General features: G+C 39.7%; 1 protein-coding gene and 1 long non-coding RNA gene across 7 annotated transcripts in view; one reads left to right on the top strand and one right to left on the bottom strand.

Annotated features, from left to right (window-relative positions):
• Positions 1 to 4,520, top strand: part of LOC309647509 — a 346,359-nt gene extending 341,839 nt beyond the window's left edge. Inside the window, exon 2 of the long non-coding RNA XR_014256099.1 lies at positions 4,439 to 4,520. This is a non-coding gene — a long non-coding RNA (uncharacterized lncRNA). The remainder of the gene's footprint in view (positions 1 to 4,438) is intronic.
• A 2,236-nt stretch (positions 4,521 to 6,756) lies between these two features.
• TBC1D4 (TBC1 domain family member 4) overlaps positions 6,757 to 18,939 on the bottom strand; it is a 260,140-nt gene continuing 247,957 nt past the window's right edge. For all 6 annotated transcript variants that reach the window (XM_082434780.1, XM_082434776.1, XM_082434778.1 and 3 more), the window contains 4 exons: positions 17,021 to 17,180; positions 14,487 to 14,656; positions 11,057 to 11,233; positions 6,757 to 9,140 (listed from right to left, as the gene is read on the bottom strand). In XM_082434780.1, the coding sequence (XP_082290906.1) occupies positions 8,907 to 9,140; positions 11,057 to 11,233; positions 14,487 to 14,656; positions 17,021 to 17,180 (741 nt within the window). In that variant the 3' untranslated portion in view covers positions 6,757 to 8,906. The remainder of the gene's footprint in view (positions 9,141 to 11,056; positions 11,234 to 14,486; positions 14,657 to 17,020; positions 17,181 to 18,939) is intronic.

The raw sequence follows: 18,939 nt of genomic DNA, 5'->3' as shown, positions 1-18,939 counted from the left end.
GCTTCAGAAGAAATGCGAAGAAAAATCAAGCATATTAACTCATTCATATCACTGGGACATCCCTTCCTGCCTTGCCCTGTGACTTTAAATATAAGTACTATTAAAGTACTAAAGAACGCTCTCATTCGCAGGGAGATCAGCTCGGTGCTTTGTGACCACCTAGAGGGGTGGGATAGGGAGGATGGGAGGGAGACGCAAGAGGGAGGAGATATGGGAACATATGTATATGTATAGCTGATTCACTTTGTTATACAGCAGAAACTAACACACCATTGTAAAGCAATTATACTCCAATAAAGATGTTAAAAGAAAAAGAACGCTCTAATTACATAGCTTTAATAGACTTATTAAACAGTAAATGGTGATTTCTCCCCATAGTACCCAATTTACTACAGAAAGACTAAATTTGAGACCAGAGAGGACTCAAACAGAGTGATTGTTGGGCTAGACAAAATAGAATATAAATGTATACGGAAAACTGAATATGCCCAAGTAATTCCCACACTACGTTTTGTAAAGCCCCCTGAGATGTTCCTGAACACAGACTACAAGATACGTGTTTAACTGAAATGATTATTTCTGAACAATAGCATGTTCTATTGAAAATAACATTTATGAATGTACAAATTAACTCAGTTTGAGAAGGGGAACAATATCAGACCACAGAAGACTTTTCCTTTGCAAAAGAAAACTTGAATATTAGCAACATTTGAACATCTCTTAGAAAAAATACTCTTTCCCTGTGTTTTCAAAAGCAGTAGTATTATTAAGAAAACCCATCTGCCCAACATCCAAGCTGCACATTCTAGGGTTCTTTTCATATAATCAAAACAATCATCCAAAACATGTCACTAACCTTAGTGAGTTTGCTCTAGTTCAGGGCCTTGAAGGTTCAACAATTGATTTCATCAGCACACAAATCACATATTCATTTCTCAGGAGTGGACTCCCAAAAACTCAGTCCTGAGACTGATGTTTAAAATCAGAATCCCAAAGAGATATTTATACACCTGCGTTCCTAGCAGCATTACTCACGATAGCCAAAGGCAGAAGCAACCCAGGTATCCACGGACAGATAAATGGGTAAACAAAATGTAGTATATGCGTACAATGCAATACTAGCCTTAAAAAGGAAGGAAGTTCTGATGTATACTACAATATGGAAGATCCTTGACGAAAGAAAGTACGCCAGTCACAAAAAAACATACTGTCTGATTCCACTTATATGAGGTACTAGAGTAGTTGAATTCATACAGACCAAAAGTAGAAGGGTTGCCAGTGGCTGGGAGGAGGGGGAATGTGAAATTATCATTTCAAAGGTACAGAGTTTCAGATTTGCAAGATGAAAAGATGGTGGTGATGGATGCACAAGGTGAATACTTCATGCCACTGAACTGTACACTTAAAAAGGATTGATGGTAAATTTTATGTTATGTGTATTTTACAATTTTAAAAATTCAGAATTCCTGTTTTTAATGTAGACAGAAAAACAGACTGTCGGGGACTCGAGTATTTGCGCTTTTATAACTAGCCTGGCCACTATGACAGAGCATCACCCAATCGTAAATGGAAGGCTGCTTTGAGGACATACATTCAAACAAGGGGAGTACAATGAACTGGATGTATGGGGCCTCCGTCCAACACAGACACATCAATGTCACAACGGGGACAGACTTGTCAGACCATCCAAAACACTTGGATTTCTGGAGGCCAGGACTTGCTGTGTCCATCTTATCAATGAAGACAGCCTTGCCAGGGGTCTTGGCTAAGGTTCCCTCCACCGGACTGCCAAAACCTGCCTGGTTTTCTTTCTTGCGTCTTCCCAAGACTAATCAATCCTCTTCTGATTAACCCAGTCATTCTTTCGCTATGCAATTATATTCAATTAGATCACAGTTGAAGCTTTCAGATCCAGGTGCTATTCTGCCTAAAGTAACCTTACAGATGAGAGCAAAGATTGCTGATTTTACTTTAAAGGATCTCATGTTTCCTTTATATGAGGTTTCAGGGGATACCTCCTCCGAATGCCCGGGTACTCACATTTATAGACCTTATCCATGAGAGTAAATAAAATATTTAGTTCAAAAAAATTTTTTTCTGCTTTATATTGTTGGTATCTAGGAAAGTCAACACTTACCCTATTCTTAAGCGCCACCAGTTATGGTATGAAATGTTGATGGGAATTACTGAGAGATCTGAGATAAAACACGGCTTGGGGAAAAGGGGACCAGGGTAAGAAAATAGAAATGAAGCATGAGATAAAGTAAGAAGGAAAAAGAGAAAATAACAGCACATGTCTCATGGAGTATCTATGTATAGAATAGATAATATTATTGAATGCCCAGCAGCTCCCAAATACCACAACACAACCCGTTGATAAAATACAGCTGAGTTTATTATCACGGTAAGAGAGAACACCAACTCTATAGAGCATTGTTTGTAACTCAGGAGCAAAGTTTAAGGTATTTCAATGTGGAGCTTGATTAAGACTGGGTAAAGATCAGGAGATAATAGTTTAAGATTGGTGAAAGAGCAAGGTGAGAATTTTGAGGTGAGGGATTCAAACAGTCTTGGGGTATAAACTGCCTACTGAAATGTTTAAGGGTCTTTGGGGAAGTTCCTGTAATGAACAATAAATTAATTTGTCTGGACAAGAGTCTCCCGGAACAGTAAAATTATGCCAGTGAAAACAATGCAATAGTAAAATCATGTTAATGTAGTCCATAAGTTGTGTGGGATACACGGTCTCAGTTCTCAGTATAATATGTATATGTGTAATGTTTAATATGTAATATACTTTATCAACTGCTATATTACACAGCTCCAGGGAGCACCTTCCACATTCTAGCCTTGAAAACAGTGTTCCTGAATTAGGCAGTGTGAGCGCCCTATTATATTTGTAGCGTGTACTGTAATATATTTAAGGTCAAGTAGATAAACAACAAGGGCTAGTGTACAGCATAGGGAACTCTACTCAATATTCTGTAATAACCTAAATGGGAAAAGAATCTGAAAAAGAATGGATATATATATATGTATAACTGAATCACTTTGTTGTACACCTGAAACTAACACAACATTGTTAATCAACTATACTCCAATATAAAATAAAAATTTTAAAAATAAGGTAGAGAATAATATACTACATATGATATAAATTATATATAGCACATAGCATATAGCACATATTTATGATAAAAGGTAAAGCACCAGAGTCTTCACAATTTACGAAGTATCACTCAGTACATTCTGATTTTCTTTTTTTCATAAGAACTATGAATTTATCAGGTAAGAACTTAAGCTAGGAGAGAGACATTTTTGAGGCCCCAACATCTAGCAAAGTACCTGACCCATACTAGGCCACCAAGAAACGCAAAATGCTGAATAAAATTACACCTACCTCTCAATTTACCTAAAATCCGCTAATATTTTTCTTAGGACAGAGTAATGATAATGTTAGCTTTTTTTAATATGCATAATCCCCTCTGGGGGGGCCTGAGCTGTCTGTGAAGGTCAGCAGTACCTCCCGGGTGGCCCACGCTATTATAGTACACCTTGGCTACAGGGCAGGTGGTCAGTTCATCCCACAACACAGACCTAAGCGTGACCTGAAGGAGCGAGCCAGATGGAGTGCAGGAAGAAAGGCGCACTCCCAGACCCCCCCAGGGCAAGAAGCAGCCGGTGCGAAGCAGAAGGATGGCCAGTTCAGGAACCGAGACGGAGCTTAACCATTTGACCTGAGCAGAGGACAAGGCAGGAGATCAAGCTGGACAGGCTACCAGGGACACACTCACAAAAGGCCCAGTGGGTCGTCTCAAAGATTAGATGATCCCGGGAAGAAAGACGAGCCCTTGAAGGGTGTTAAACTGAGGATAAACTTGGTGAGACTCATGTTTTAGGAAGGTCCCTCTGCCTGAGGTGAGCGCAGTCCGGGTAAGCGGTGACAACCCACATCTGGGCAGGCACCCTTTGCCAGGCCCTCTGGTGCTGCCCTCCCCTTGAAGTAGGGTTTGTAGCGAAGCAAATGTGGTTCCATCAGGGGGAACCCCAGGAAACTGACACAGTACTGCATGTCATGGGTAGACCGGAGGGAGACAAGGCTACTAGAGTCACCAGCGCGTCACTCCAAAAACTCCCACTCAACGTCTCTGCTGTTGCTTTTTCCCTATGCTTCCAGCTGATTCCCTCTCTATCCTAGATCCTTCTCCTCTATTTGACTGAGACATGCCACCCCACCTTCTGCTTGCATTTCTCACTCATCAAAACAAACACCAGGGCTTCCCTGGTGGCGCAGTGGTTGAGAATCTGTCTGCTAATGCAGGGGACACGGGTTCGCGCCCTGGTCTGGGAAGATCCCACATGCCGCGGAGCAACTAGACCCGTGAGCCAGAACTACTGAGCCTGCGCTCCGCAACACGAGAGGCCAAGATGGTGAGAGGCCCGCGCACCGCGATGAAGAGTGGCCCCCGCTTGCCGCAACTAGAGAAAGCCCTAGCACAGAAACGAAGACCCAACATAGCAATCAATTAATCAATCAATCTTTAAAAAAAAACAAACACCAAGTAGCTCAATGTCTGTGACTTCAGAGCCCCTAGAAACGGGGTTGGTCTCAGTTTAACCCACCAGAGCAAGGACATTAACAAGGTACCTGCAAAAGCGATGGGGATGTTACAGGACCACGTTCTTCGGCCAGATGCGCAGCGAGCCAAACGCTGAGATGCCGAGGTTTGCAGCAGAGAAGGGGTTTATCCGCGAGACAGCCAAGCGAGGAGACTGGAGAACAAACCTCAAATTCGCTTCCCAGAAAGTGAGGGGCTTGGGGTATTCAGGGATAAAGCTGAGGCCTGGGGAGCACGGAAAGGTGACTGGAGAGAAGGAAAAGGTGAGGTAATCGTCATTCTGAGCAGACGCAGCTAAGCTGCACGCTTCCGACCACGGGGCGCATGCTCTGAGGGTGGAGTTTTGGGTCTTCTGACCTCAAAACGCCACCCATCGGGCATTCGCACATGCTCAGTTGGAGGATCATTGGTCCCACCCAGTCTTAAACTGCTCGAGCTCTAACAGGACACAGCTGAATCCATGTTCCTGAAGAACAGCTTGGGCAAACATCTTATTATTTAGGCTACGTGACGCTTGGAGGACATGCAAGTTTTTGTAAAAACAATTCAATGGAGCTTGATCAGTGTAGGCAGGTTAAGTTCATTACTCATTAGGCAAGTTGTAGTTTAAGGTGTCTGATATCTACCCTCAGTTTCAGGGGGATATGGACAAATATTTAGCAGACAAAACTAGCAGGTTTCGGTGACCAATTATATCAGAGAGAGAGAGAAATCTAGGCTGACTTGCTTCTCCAAGGCCACTGCCATAGACCAGGCTTTTACTAATTTTTTTGGCCTAGATTTTGATGGCATTCACCTAACTGCAGTCTCCCAGCCCCTAGTTTCTGTCCAGATGTATTAAGTGGTTTGGAACAAATCTGAGCATGTCTCTCTCCAGGTTACTGGCCTTTAATGGCTCCCATTTCTCTCTAGGTGGAGTTCAAACTCCTTCACAAGGTCTGCTAAGACCTTCATGAAAAATCCCTTGCTTGTCAGGGACCTCCTTTCCCACCACTCCCCTATGGGAACACTCACTGTACTTTGGGATTAAGGAATGAGTTTTGATTTCAGAAACACACCATCTACTCTCTTTCATCTATTGTTTAAACTCAAACCTGCTCAACTTCTACTGACTATTCTAGGCTCAGGGCAAGCACCACCTCTTCTGAGTACCTGTCACCCACTGCAAAGTGCTGCTACAGCCCCTCCTGTCACCTTGAGTGTAATGAGTGGATTACTTTGCATACCTGCTGGAGTATAAACTCTCTTTTTTTCTAGTTAACCTCCTGCCACTAGACCACAGGCTCACTGAGGACAAGGACTGTATCTTCTCCACCTCTGAATACTCAGCATCTAGCTTGGCTTACAAAAATGAACTTGTTGAGTGAATGAATAAAAGGGGTGGAACCAAGACTCAGATCTAAGACATCTCACCCTAAACCCAGTGCTTTTGACAATATATCAAAGCGAATAAGAGTGATGCATCATGGTAGAGGACTAAATAATTCAGGTGGCAGATTTCCTATTTGTAATCCAGCCCAGGTGGGGTGGGAAATGCTGAAATGGTGATAAAATGGGTAAATTAACATGGATATTAAGAGACCATTCTACCTAAGCCTACACTGACTCCTCAAACTACTACGTATAGTACAAAATACTTAAAAGATTTCGTCCTAAAGTTAGCAAGAAGATACAGTATCCTTTTACTGAAATCCAAACATGCTTGAAAATATTCTGAAACATATTTGTTATGTAAACACATTCATATCATATCCATCAATAAATGCCCTTAATCCTTTTATTTGGGAGCTAACCCAATTTAAAAATTTTGTATTTTCCTATCCTCTCTCTCTCTCTTGCTCTCTATGAGGGGGCATAAAAAACAAAAGGGGAATGCAATACTGTCAGTGTGGTTGTCTTTTTTTATATTTATCAGCAAAAGGCTCCACTGGGAAAGAAGTTGAAAATTAGTACTGAATAACTGACCATGTACTTTCATAAATGTTTCTAAAAATTATCTTTGTTGTCTCTGATTCAAAGAATTATTAGTGTGCAAATTTTAAGCAGCAACAATCCAACCCATGCAGCTTTTATAAAGGACTCTAGCCAAGACCTTCTTCTCTTTTACTACAAACAAAAGTAAAACCAATAAGCCAAGGAAACTGCAGCAATGTATTTATTGGAAATGAACTAGACATTACATTAATAGGATGAAGATGTAACAATGCATGAAGCATAATCGTTGCAACATTTAAAAGATCACAAAAGAAAAATTCATTTTCAAAAGAAATATTGTATCCAAGACAACTTAAGCTCTGAACACCATAATACAACTCTAACGTTGACTTTGAACATCCAGAATAAAATTTACTTTAAACGGAAGAACTGGAAGGAAAAGTTTCTTTTCCCAACTTGAAGATTCCCTGGCTACCACCTGTGTATCACACACGAGGTAATTTTCATCACCAGATAGTAACCAGATAATATTTGTCATATTCCTCATAGGAAAATACCTCTCCTACAAATAGAGAAATTTGAGGGAAATCCAAGCAACAAAAGAGTTGGTGGCCCCAACTGATTGGGTCAGCATTTTCTAGAACCTAGAAATTAAGTTAACTTTACTAGTAAGACTTCATTTCCTTTTGAGAAACTGCCTGGATTAGAGGGCATGCTGATTTGTAACAAGAGTCACTATATTACACTGAGTAATGGGGTTTGAGATGCTTATCATCTGCTCATCAAGGTTTTCTGAAACCTTTAGAGCTTTATTCTTCTACTCTGTAATACATTGTAGCTTGTGTATAACAAACTCCCTCTGAAGAAAATTATCCCAGGTAATCCATCTGTGATAATATAAGTACTGCAAAAAGCAGTAATGAAAAATATTGTTTGGAAATGCAAAAACGCTGTTATCAACTTTCCGAGGCACTATCATAGAATCATCTCTGAAATGGAGAAATTCCATGTGTAACTTAAAAATTAAGTTTTTAAGTTACTTTCCTTCCATTCACCCAGCATGCATGAATGTCCACGAATAATCTATCTGTAGACTGAGAAAGTCAGGAGTCCAAACGCAGAGCTGTAGGTTTTAGAAGGGCTTTCTCCTTCCCTTCCCATGGATTTCAACAGTTTACTTAGAATATTCCACAGTTCTCATAAATAGTCACATGGAAGAGGAAGATGATTACAAGCTTATCAGACCTGTCAATTGGCAACAACAACAAAAAAAGTATCTCAACACAGTACATCATCTTTAGAAAACCAATCAATCATAATTTCATTTCCTTAGCCCCCATTGAAGGTAGAGAGAACTAAGGTAAGATCGCCTACATTTTAGTGGGAAATGGCAAATCCTTATCACCAACTGTGGCACCAAGTAAAGGGGAGTTCATTCACAGCTGTAGGAATAATTTAAATAAAAAGGTAGAAAGTAGATCTAGACAATTTAGGTCCTAAATTAAATTTTTGAGGACTGATTTTTTTTTTTTTTTTTTTTTTTTTTAGGACTGATATTTTTAGTTTAAGTAACAATGCTGGTCTAATTTACTAGAAAATTAGTAGTGTTCTCTTCCACTTTGAGCTGGGGGGGCAGACTCAGCCACAGTCTTGCTTTCTCCTTACACACACCTAAAGTAATGCCTGACCAGACTCAAAATGCATGTAGATGCAACATGCTCATTGGCACAAAGCAAACAGCAGGGGAAGGCCCCCTACTTTCCTGAAAAACCCATAAGGAGCTTGACTGGCAATCAGTCATTTTCCTCATATATATATGTTAAAAATGTCAGTAGATTTTAAGACAGATGCACATAAAGCTACACAAAGGTTTCCACCTCTCCACCACTGAGTGAAACATGCTGTTCTTTGGAGAAAAAAATACATTCATTTTTTTCAAGTATATTTCAATATACAAAGATGTTCTAGCTTTGTTTCACTACAAAAACAAATGATTTCACATGTGTCCAAGGGGAATTTCATTTTAACTTCCCTTTGGTCTAGATTTCACGAAGTTTTGATTTTTTTTTAAAAATTGCTCTAAATATACATCTACTCCTTTATGTGAAAGCATGAACTCTTTATGTCCATTATATATATATATATGTACATAGTCAACAAGGACAGCAAAAAACAGTCTACATATGTACAATGGCTTTGAACTGGCATGCTCTAAGGAGAGCGAGGGTTACCGGCTCTGACTTGGGCTCGGAACCAGTTCAGTGGTTCCGTCAGCTCTGGGCCAGCAGCATGCAGACTCCTTCTGTCGGTGGCATCCTCAGAGCACTTCCTGCTGGGGTGGCACGTCTTCAGTTACGGCTTGTTTCCTGTCTTGGCTCTGCTGTTAGGGTTGCAGTTGAAGTCTCTCAGCAGCGGTTCGCAATTGGCCAGAGCATCTGCTGGCAGCAGCTTCTGAATCTGCTCCACTGCCTTTTGATAAGCCATTTTCTCTTGTTCCAGGGTCCGGATCAAAGACTTCATTTTGGTCTCTCTGGTTAAAAGATTTTCCAGGTTGGATTCCAAGGTCTGGATTTTAGCATGAGCTATCTGTTTGGGGCAAAAACCAAAATCGTCCAAATCAAACATTTGAAGGTTTTGTTTCTTCATCATAGCAGCAGCCAGACCTTACATACATTAACTAATCATGTCATATTACTTAATACAACAGTATACGAAGCAAATACTCTGAAACCTCCCATGAAATGGAGATTTCTTTAGGTTTCTCAAAAATATAACTAGGGTACTAACAAAATACATCTCATTTCACTGAATACACCAAAAATGCAAAATCAAATCAACATCCCAGAGTGGTGAGGGTCCTCACTCCACACACAGGTCTTCTCCTGGAGTGACTGGAACCTGACAGGGAGAAACAGGAGATTCCTGACTGCCCTGAAGTGCTAAAAGAGGCTTTTTGCCCTCTGAGTGGAAATGCAGGGTTGTCTCAACACATACTTGGGACCCTATCAGTTTTTACGGGTGTCGGGTGTGCCCACGTAACTTGGGAACCCAGAGGTGATGAGAACATTGAAATGTGAAAGAAAAAGTCTGTAACCATTAATAAACATCATTATAATATAAAGCAGGTGCAAACCCACTTTCCCTAATAAGGAAATGCTCAATCAATCACCACTGAAACATCCTAGCAATAAGGGTCAATACCCCAACTGTTTTTCTTTCTGAAAATAGACAGTGTTGGCTCTTTTTTTGAACAGGAAAAGGCATAAAATTTTCTACGGGCCAGAGCTAACGTAGATGAAGCGAAGGAAGCCAGTGTTCCTTCTCTGGGAGCAATTACTCTAGAGACCCTCATTTCTCAGCTGCTTCTCTCCTGGCTATCTTTGTCAGAGGATTCACTGCACATCAAAGCAGAGTTTTAGTGTCCTCTAGCGTGGGGACGTGCGCAGTGCTGGGGAAGTGGCGGGTAAGCAGAAACCAATGAGCCGTGGAGCACTTAAGCTCTAACTCAGCACTTAAGCTCCACCTCCCCCAACCCCCAGCCCCCAGCTTCACCTTCTCACCTCCCCCTCCTCTGGTCACACTGAAGCCCCACCCCTCAGGGCTTGGATACACAGCGCACTTCATACAGGTTGCAGGTGTGTAATATTAATTTATACTAAATCACTTACCACATTGGTAAGGGTGCGTTGACAAATAGGTAATATTTTATATTCCAAAGTAACTGTAAACTCCTTGATGGCAGGGATTATGTGTTACCAATTTTTTAATTCAATTCTCTCAAAAATGTCTCCTTTTCTTTCCATTTCTGTGAGTTTTACTCTAGACAGTTCTCATCATCCCCAGTCAGATTTCGACAAATAATTGCTAGCTGGTCGCCCTACCTTCTCTCCACATTCTAATCTGTCCTTATCAAGATTTCCAGATTGATCTTTCTAAAATATGGTTCAAAAATTTCGAGAGATTTCCTTCTCAACATGATTAAAGCTGTGTTCTTCTGCTTGACCCTGAGAGTTATCTACAATTCTGTCTCCATCCTGTTTATCCCACCTCTCTCCAACGTAAATCTTAAACTGATGTTAAGCTTCCTCTACTGCTCTGCCACATCCTCCTTATTTAAACACCCCCTACTCCTCACTCCTTTCTCCCACCAACCCTCCGGAGTCCAGCTCAAGGCCAAGTCCCCTAGAGCTCTCCCAGCTTCCTATAGTCAATCCCTCCTCCCTTGAACTGAAACCAAACATGTACAACACCCAATAAGTATTGAACGAGATTCTGCTTTCAGCTGCCATTTAACTATTTTGGGAGAGTAGATTTCCTCTCTCAGTTGGTATTCAAATTGATATGTGCATTTGCAGCGCCCAGAGCACTTGGACACAGTCCGATACACAGGCCCACAGTCAGCAATGGTTCAATCCACACCACAGCTCTATCCTTTCTGGTATGGTTCTATGCAGGCAAGGAGGCACCCAAGTGCGTTTTTGATCAAGTTGTTATCTCTTTACCTGTAATTTTTCTAGGAGGTCCATGTTTTGTCTTTTCAGTTGGCTGTTGGCCCTCTCCAACTTCTCCATGGGTTCGCTCTCCTCGCAGGCGTAGGAAGATTCCTGGAGTTCATCCTGCAGCACGTGATACTCCACCTCATAGGCGTGTAACTGCTTGGAAATATCCATCTCAAAAACCTGCCGTGAAAACACCGTGGGTTAGTCTGACCTTCAGGATGTGCACCAAGATACAGTCTGTATATCTAGGGTACGTCATGTAGATTTCCCAATACTTTTTTTTTATTTATTTTTGGCTGTGTTGGGTCTTCGCTTCTGTGCGAGGGCTTTCTCTAGTTGTGGCAAGCGGGGGCCACTCTTCATCGCGGCACGAGGGCCTCTCACTATCGCGGCCTCTCTTGTTGCGGAGCACAGGCTCCAGACGCGCAGGCTCAGTAGTTGTGGCACACGGGCTTAGTTGCTCCGCGGCATGTGGGATCTTCCCAGACCAGGGCTCGAACCCGTGTCCCCTGCATTGGCAGGCGGATTCTCAACCACTGCGCCACCAGGGAAGCCCCCAATACTTATTAATGAGGAATAGTATGACATATCAAAAGGAAGAATAACAAGTGTGACTGTCAAGTTAAGGACAAATAGATGATTTCTATACAACTGAAACATTCTCATGATGAGGCCAAGACTCTACAAAAAGTTAATGCTCAAAGATATTTTGCAACCAAAATATACATAATCTAGGAATGGTCTCCCAAAATGTAGCCTACCAGATAAACGACATTAGTTACTGAGTAACTCTTACCTGAGTTAGAGATCATCTTTGCTGGTTATAAGCACAATTGCATAGGGTATTTCTATAATAATGAGACCAAAAGCCCTTCTAATTGTTTGTCAATGGGGCAGAAAGGTCTTATGCTAAATATTTTCATCTACTTGCTAATCCATGTGAGCCTCTTGGAAGTCACTAACATATCCTACCATAGAGAGAATCTTCTAAATTCAAAATCTTCAAAAACCCTGGGCACTCTACAGAGCTATTTAATTGGGGCTACCTCTGCTCTCCCATATCGCCACCCATTAGCAACAGTTTGCTTAGAAGTCAGAGGACAGGCAACTCCTCCTTAGTCTAAACTGGTGAGGGAAAGTGAGGCAGCAGCTGCCCTTTAAGCATCTGTATCCACACTAACACTGTAGGTAGAAAAGAAACCTACAGTGAAAAACATCTCACTTGCTTACTTACCCCACTACTGTTAGAGATACTCAAATCTTAGAATCTAAATGATATTTCGAGACAACCTGGTTATTCCCCTCAAACAAGCGTCATCTTTTCCCTACGCAGTGGGTATGAACACAACGGACTACTACACAACCATTAAAAATGAGGGTATGGATCTACATTTATTGGCATGGAAAAATATCCAATACTCTACAAATATTTTATTAAAAAATCAGGTTATACAATAGCATGTATAGTTAAACTTCACTTAAGTAAAACTGTATACATATTTATTTGTGTATATAATTAAAGAGAGATTATAAAAGGATATTTAAAAGGCTTTTAAGTCTCAAGGTGTTGAGATCTGTAGTTACTTTTACTTTCTTCTTGGTGCTGTTCTGCATTATTTGTGTTTTTTACAGTGACCATAAATAAACTTTATTTATTTATTCATCAAAGTCTCCTTTAATATTAACAGGTCATTGCATATTCAACTCTATTTGTTAGAAAATTATCTCTAATATCAATTCCAAATCTACCAGCCTATAAATTCTATCCATTAATTGTCATAATAATCTCTAAAGCTAGGCAACTCCCTCATTATTTTAGAAGAGAGGTGATCTGATTTCAAATCAGGTAATGTCTCTCTCTAAAAGCACAATCGCTGCTTGCCAGTCCAAAAAGATATTTCTGAAGAATTAGTAAACAAGTGAATGTGTAAGTAAAAGTTATATTTTTCAGTTTCCAGAGCATTTTAACAAATAAAAACTGTTCATAGATATTTACAGAATAATCTGCTTGTGATTTCAATTCCACGTAGTGGAAAGAAAATTTTATGTGCAATAATGTAAGTTTTTCTTATAGAGTGAATTATAGTGTACAAAATTCTTCAACTGAATTGGTTACATTTGATCCTAAAAACAATGTTATTCCCATTTTGCAGGAGAGGAAGTTGAAACTCAGAGATGTTGTAACTTGCCCAAAGTCACACAGCTCGTAGATAGCTGGACACCAGCACAAGATCTCAAACAACTCCCTTTCTCTTGCTCTAAACTCTGTCTTTTATCTGCTACCCTAAGGGCCTCTAGGAAAGTGGTAAATTTAAATTTTATCAATACTCATAAGGTATGACTGCTGTATCTACAAATCTGGTCTTAAGTGTATTCGTGTCATCTGAACAACAATATATAACTACCACTTACCTGGTCCCTATGAAGAGCCAGGGACTAGATATATGGTGTGCTGATTACCCTCCATTTGCTTCCCAGATCCATTCTCTGCCCTCATGCATCCTCTGTACCCTGGGAGGCAGAACCCTGTGACCTGTTTTCCTTGTTGCAGGCTTCTGGTTAGGTATGGCCAATGGGAAAAGTCATCAGGAGATCAAAAGGGGCAGGGGAAGGAGGTTGGGTACTTCTTCCCTGCTCCTTCCCTGTCTGGCTCACCAAGAACACAGCAACCTCCAGAGTTCTGGTACTCGCTAGGCCTGGTAACATTATTCTGTCCTCCTTCTCCTGATGCAGCACCATGGGTATGAACAGTTTCCCTCTGTTACTAGTTCCTGGGTACCTAGACATCTGTGCCCGGTTCCCTTAGCCTTGCCTACACCCCTGTAAATGGTACCTTCCTTTGAATCATTGGAGGTAGACTCTGTTTCCTGCAAGGGACCCTGACTGATACAGCAAGTCTCATTTAAACCGCACAAAACCTCTTGGATCAGAATTGTCCCATTTTGGAGGTGAGAATACTAGGGTTCAGAAGATTAGGGTGACGTGTGCAAGCCAAACAACTAATAAAAGAGCTATAAACTGATGTAAACCCAAGACTGTCTAATTCTAAAGTCTATGCTCTTGTCACATATATTCCTTATATATTTTAAAACAGAATTAACAATATTACAGAGGTGAGTCTCAGCTTACTTATTTATTAGGTATTCCTAACTCTGTCAGTTCTATCTTCAGTCTCACCATTGGTCTAAGTAGGAAGATTCCTGAAAAACTCATGATGTAGCACTGAACCACCTTGCCCGGACACAGCCTCACAAACAATGTCACAAGGGAGAAATTACACAGTCTCGTTTCTAGATTAAATGTATTTGATCAAATCAAAAAGAAAAAAACCCTGTCAAGCAAAACTATATCTTTATGCTAAAACATTTAATAAATAATTAGTAGAGAAACTGCTGTATAATCTTATATCTTATTACTACCATTTAACTCATACCTGGGTGATAAGTTTTTCCATTTCAGAGGAATTCATATCAGGGAGCGTGCTTTTAAGGAATTCAACAATATTTTCAAAGTTTTCACATTCCATTATGAGTGCCTCTTGGTTGCTCAGCAGGCTGAGGGCAACCTTAAATATAACTTCAGTTCCCTGAAGAAAAATAATATCTGAAAAAAAGAGATATAATTTTTATGATCAAAATTATGCATCTACTATTGTAAAAAGTGACCTCTGTGTGTTAATGGGTTTTTTTGGTGTGTTTTTTTTTCTGTGTGTGTGTGTGTGTTGTTTTAATTACTGCAACAGAACCACAGAATATTTTGCAAAATAAAACTGGTCAAAATCACCTAGATTTGAAATAAATAATAATATGACTGGAACAAATAAACAGTTGTTTAAATATTCTTACTTATTTAGGAACCTCAGATAAGGGCAGGGTAAAAAGAAAAAGATAAATTATATATCTGTTTGTCCATGCATTTATAATTTTTACTGCCAAATTTAATGGAGACTAGGTATACCTCAAAAACACTGATTTCATTGATATTTAGATTTTTCTTCACAAAGGGAATACAGAAACAAATCAACATAACCAGTTAGGACTATTTAAACCCTCATGACCAGAATAAAAAACTAAATGAACCAGTTAATATATGTGCAAGCCAAACAACTAATAAAAGAGCTAGAAACTGATGTAAACCTGAGACTGTCTAATTCTAAAGACTGTACTAGAGCAGGAATTAAAAAAAAAAAAACTCTAAAAGAAAAATCAAAACCAGTATATAACCTAAATCAGAAGAGAAAAAGAAAAGCTACCCTAACCCTGAACTTTGCTTCCTAACAAAGACAAACATGCAATAGTTTTGAAAAGTACTAAATACTTTTGTATGAGCGTTCCTCTCAATCCATGCCATTCCACAATCAATAATAAATGGGAAAAAATAATAATAATAATAATAAACGGGAGGTCGTTAAAAATGAGGGAACCGTGGAACAATTACTTCAAACATGGTCATTCTTCTTGCTCACGCATCTTTCCCTTTGCTGACAGTCTCTATTCTTCACTAAATTCTAAGAAAAGAATGGAACGCCTATTGTAGAGCTGACAGCATCATTCATATTCTCTTAGCAAAAAACAGACGACTGGGGAGATTTGTTTCCTGAATTCTGTTATCAAGCTTCCAAGGGTAAATCAAAGAGAGATACCCTAAATATTTAGAGATACCCTAAATATTTTGATTTGATAAGCTATTTTCTGAGAAGCAAATATATAAATGAAAAGACTTATAGAAGACCCATAAATAGGAACCCAAGCTCCAAAGGAAACTTCCCTGGAGAAAAGCAATCGTGTATACTCAAGAAGAGAAATTTGGTAGACATTTGATTCTGTGCATCTCGGTTTTACTCTTTTGCTGCACTTTGCCTATAAATTGTATTAGTGCTAATGCAGTGTTTAACCTTTAAAGCCACAGCCCCCAATAAGAAAGACACTGTACATTGTAATCTGGTGTACGTATACATATTACATCTATATCTTCAAATTTGAAGTTTCTCCAAACATTTTTCCCTACGACTGATATTTTCTCTGTATTCTATTCCAGTCCATTTTTTTCTAATCCTGGTAGTGACCTACAATTGGGCCAATACTTACAATTTGACAAAAAAGCTCCAATTTAGCAGTTATAAATATTGACTATTTTCACCATAGGTACCAGATAGACGAGCAGAACATAAAAACTGGGAGCCCCTTCTGAGGTCATCGAGCTCTCAGCCTTAGAACAAACCTCTGGCAAAGAGTTGTTTTTTAAAAAAAGTTTGCTTTTTAAATAATGAGTTTAGACAAACCAAATGAAGACATGTGAATAGATTTAAAGGCCCCATAAGGGAGCATAAATGGTGTCACACTTTCTTTTTATTACACTGTGGAGCAAGGCAGCAACTCAACAACTTGCCCCGGGCCCGACTGCCTGTGCACCCGGTCTTAGAGGTGGGCACCACCCCTGCACTGGCGTGAGAGGAGGGTCCCTTCAGCAACAAAATGGGAATTTCAGTTACCTTGTTAACAAAAGTCACATTAAGAAATGCCATTAGAAACAACATTGAAAAAGGTACTTCTGTTAACCCAGTTAGAGAACGTGTTTCTCTGTGTTTTGAATCCAAGTTGAAGAGGACAGTGGGGAAGGAAATAAAAAAGAGGTAGTAAAGATGTGTTTAAAAATCTAAAAAATCATACAGAGCAAATCCTTAATTCATTATACTGTGATTTTTTAGGTATAAAAGAAAATAAGAACTCCATTACAGCCTACTCAAATACAGAAGCTCAATTCTTCTTTCGCTTTGAATTTCGATTTTATTTAAGACCAATATGGTTTCAAATTACTCTCAGAAGAGAGCCAGACATATTTAGTAAATTCCACTAGCAATTGGCGATTCTGTGTAATGCTTGATAAAACAAGTGGAGCACCTAATGGCTAGAAGTATATCCCGTGGAATAAATAACACTGTTTCACTGGACCATCAGCATCTCTTACCAAAAACTCTGGCTACAAATCCTAATGGAAATTGAGAGGCAAACAATGTGAGGAACCAGGGGGCAGCATAAAGACTGGGGCTGATTTCATTTTCTTCAAGATGATTGTAGAGATCTCTGTGATAGTCATGAAGGAGCCTGGACAGCTGGTACATTTGAATCTAAAGTTAATTTGGAGAAAAAAAATAAAATGTTATGCATTTATCTGAGTGTACATAAAATACACTAACTTTAATTTTATTACACTAATATTTAATAACTAATTCACATATATTTGAGAAATAAAAGTACTATTTTTTTAACTTTTTATTTTATATTGGAGTATAGTTGATTAACAATGTTGCATTAGTTTCGGGTGTACAGCAAAGTGATTCAGTTATACATATACATGTATCTATTTTTCAAATTCTTTTCCCATTTAGGTGGTTACATAATATTGAGCAGAGATCCCTGTGCTATACAGTAGGTCCTTGTTGGGTATCTATTTTATTTTATTTTATTCTTAACATCTTTATTGGAGTAAAACTGCTTTACAATGTTGTGTTAGTTTCTGCTGTATAACAGAGTGAATCAGCTATATGTATACATATATCCCCATATCCCCTCCCTCTTGCGTCTCCCTCCGACCCTCCCTATCCCACCCCCCCTAGGTGGTCACCAAGCACCGAGCTGATCTCCCTGTGCTATGTAGCTGCTTCCCACTAGCTATCTATTTTACATTTGGTAGTGTATATATGTCCATGCCACTCTCTCACTTCGTCCCAGCTTACCCTTCCCCCTCCCCGTGTCCTCAAGTCCATTCTCTACGTCTGCGTCTTTATTCCTGTCCTGCCCCTAGGTTCATTAGAACCACTTTTTTTTTTTTTTAGATTCCATATATACGTGTTAGCATACGGTATTTTTTTTTAACATCTTTATTGGAATACAATTGCTTTACAATGGTGTGTTAGTTTCTGCTTTATAACAAAGTGAATCAGCTATACATATACATATACATATATCCCCATATCTCCTCCCTCTTGTATCTCCCTCCCACCCTCCCTATCCCACCCCTCTAGGTTGTCACCAAGCACTGAGCTGATCTCCCTGTGCTATGCGGCTGCTTCCCACTAGCTATCTATTTTACATTGGTTAGTATATATAAGTCCATGCCATTCTCTCACTTCGTCCCAGCTTACCCTTCCCCCTCCCTGTGTCCTCAAGTCCATTCTCTACGTCTGCATCTTTATTCCTGTCCTGCCCCTAGGTTCTTCAGAACCACTTTTTTTTTTTTTTTAGATTCCATATATATGTGTTAGCATACGGTATTTGTTTTTCTCTTTCTGACTTACTTCACTCTGTATGACAGACTCTAGGTCCATCCACCTCACTACAAATAACTGAATTCCATTTCTTTTTATGGCTGAGTAATAGTCCATTGTATATATGTGCCACATCTTCTCTACCCATTCATCTGTCGATGGACACTTAGGTTGCTTCTATGTCCTGGCTATTGTAAATAGAGCTAGCATACGGTATTTATTTCTCTCTTTCTGACTTACTTCACTCTGTATGACAGACTCTAGGTCCATCCACCTCACTACAAATAACTCAATTTCAGTTTTTTTTATGGCTGAGTAATATTCCATTGTATATATGTGTCCCACCTTCTTTATCCATTCATCTGTCGATGGACACCTAGGTTGCTTCCATGTCCTGGCTATTGTAAATAGTGCTGCAATGAACATTGTGGTACATGACTCTTTTTGAATTACAGTTTTCTCAGGGTATATGTCCAGTAGTGGGATTGCTGGGTCATATGGTAGTTCTGTTTTTAGTATTTTAAGGAAACTCCATACTGTTCTCCATAGTGGCTGTATCAATTTACATTCCCACCAACAGTGCAAGAGGGTTCCCTTTTCTCCACCCTCTCCAGCTTTA

This window comes from Balaenoptera physalus (genome assembly GCF_965194825.1).
Source record: "Balaenoptera physalus genome assembly, chromosome: 18".
In the NCBI taxonomy this organism is placed as follows: domain Eukaryota; kingdom Metazoa; phylum Chordata; class Mammalia; order Artiodactyla; family Balaenopteridae; genus Balaenoptera; species Balaenoptera physalus.
This window is presented reverse-complemented; position numbering and strand designations above follow the sequence as displayed.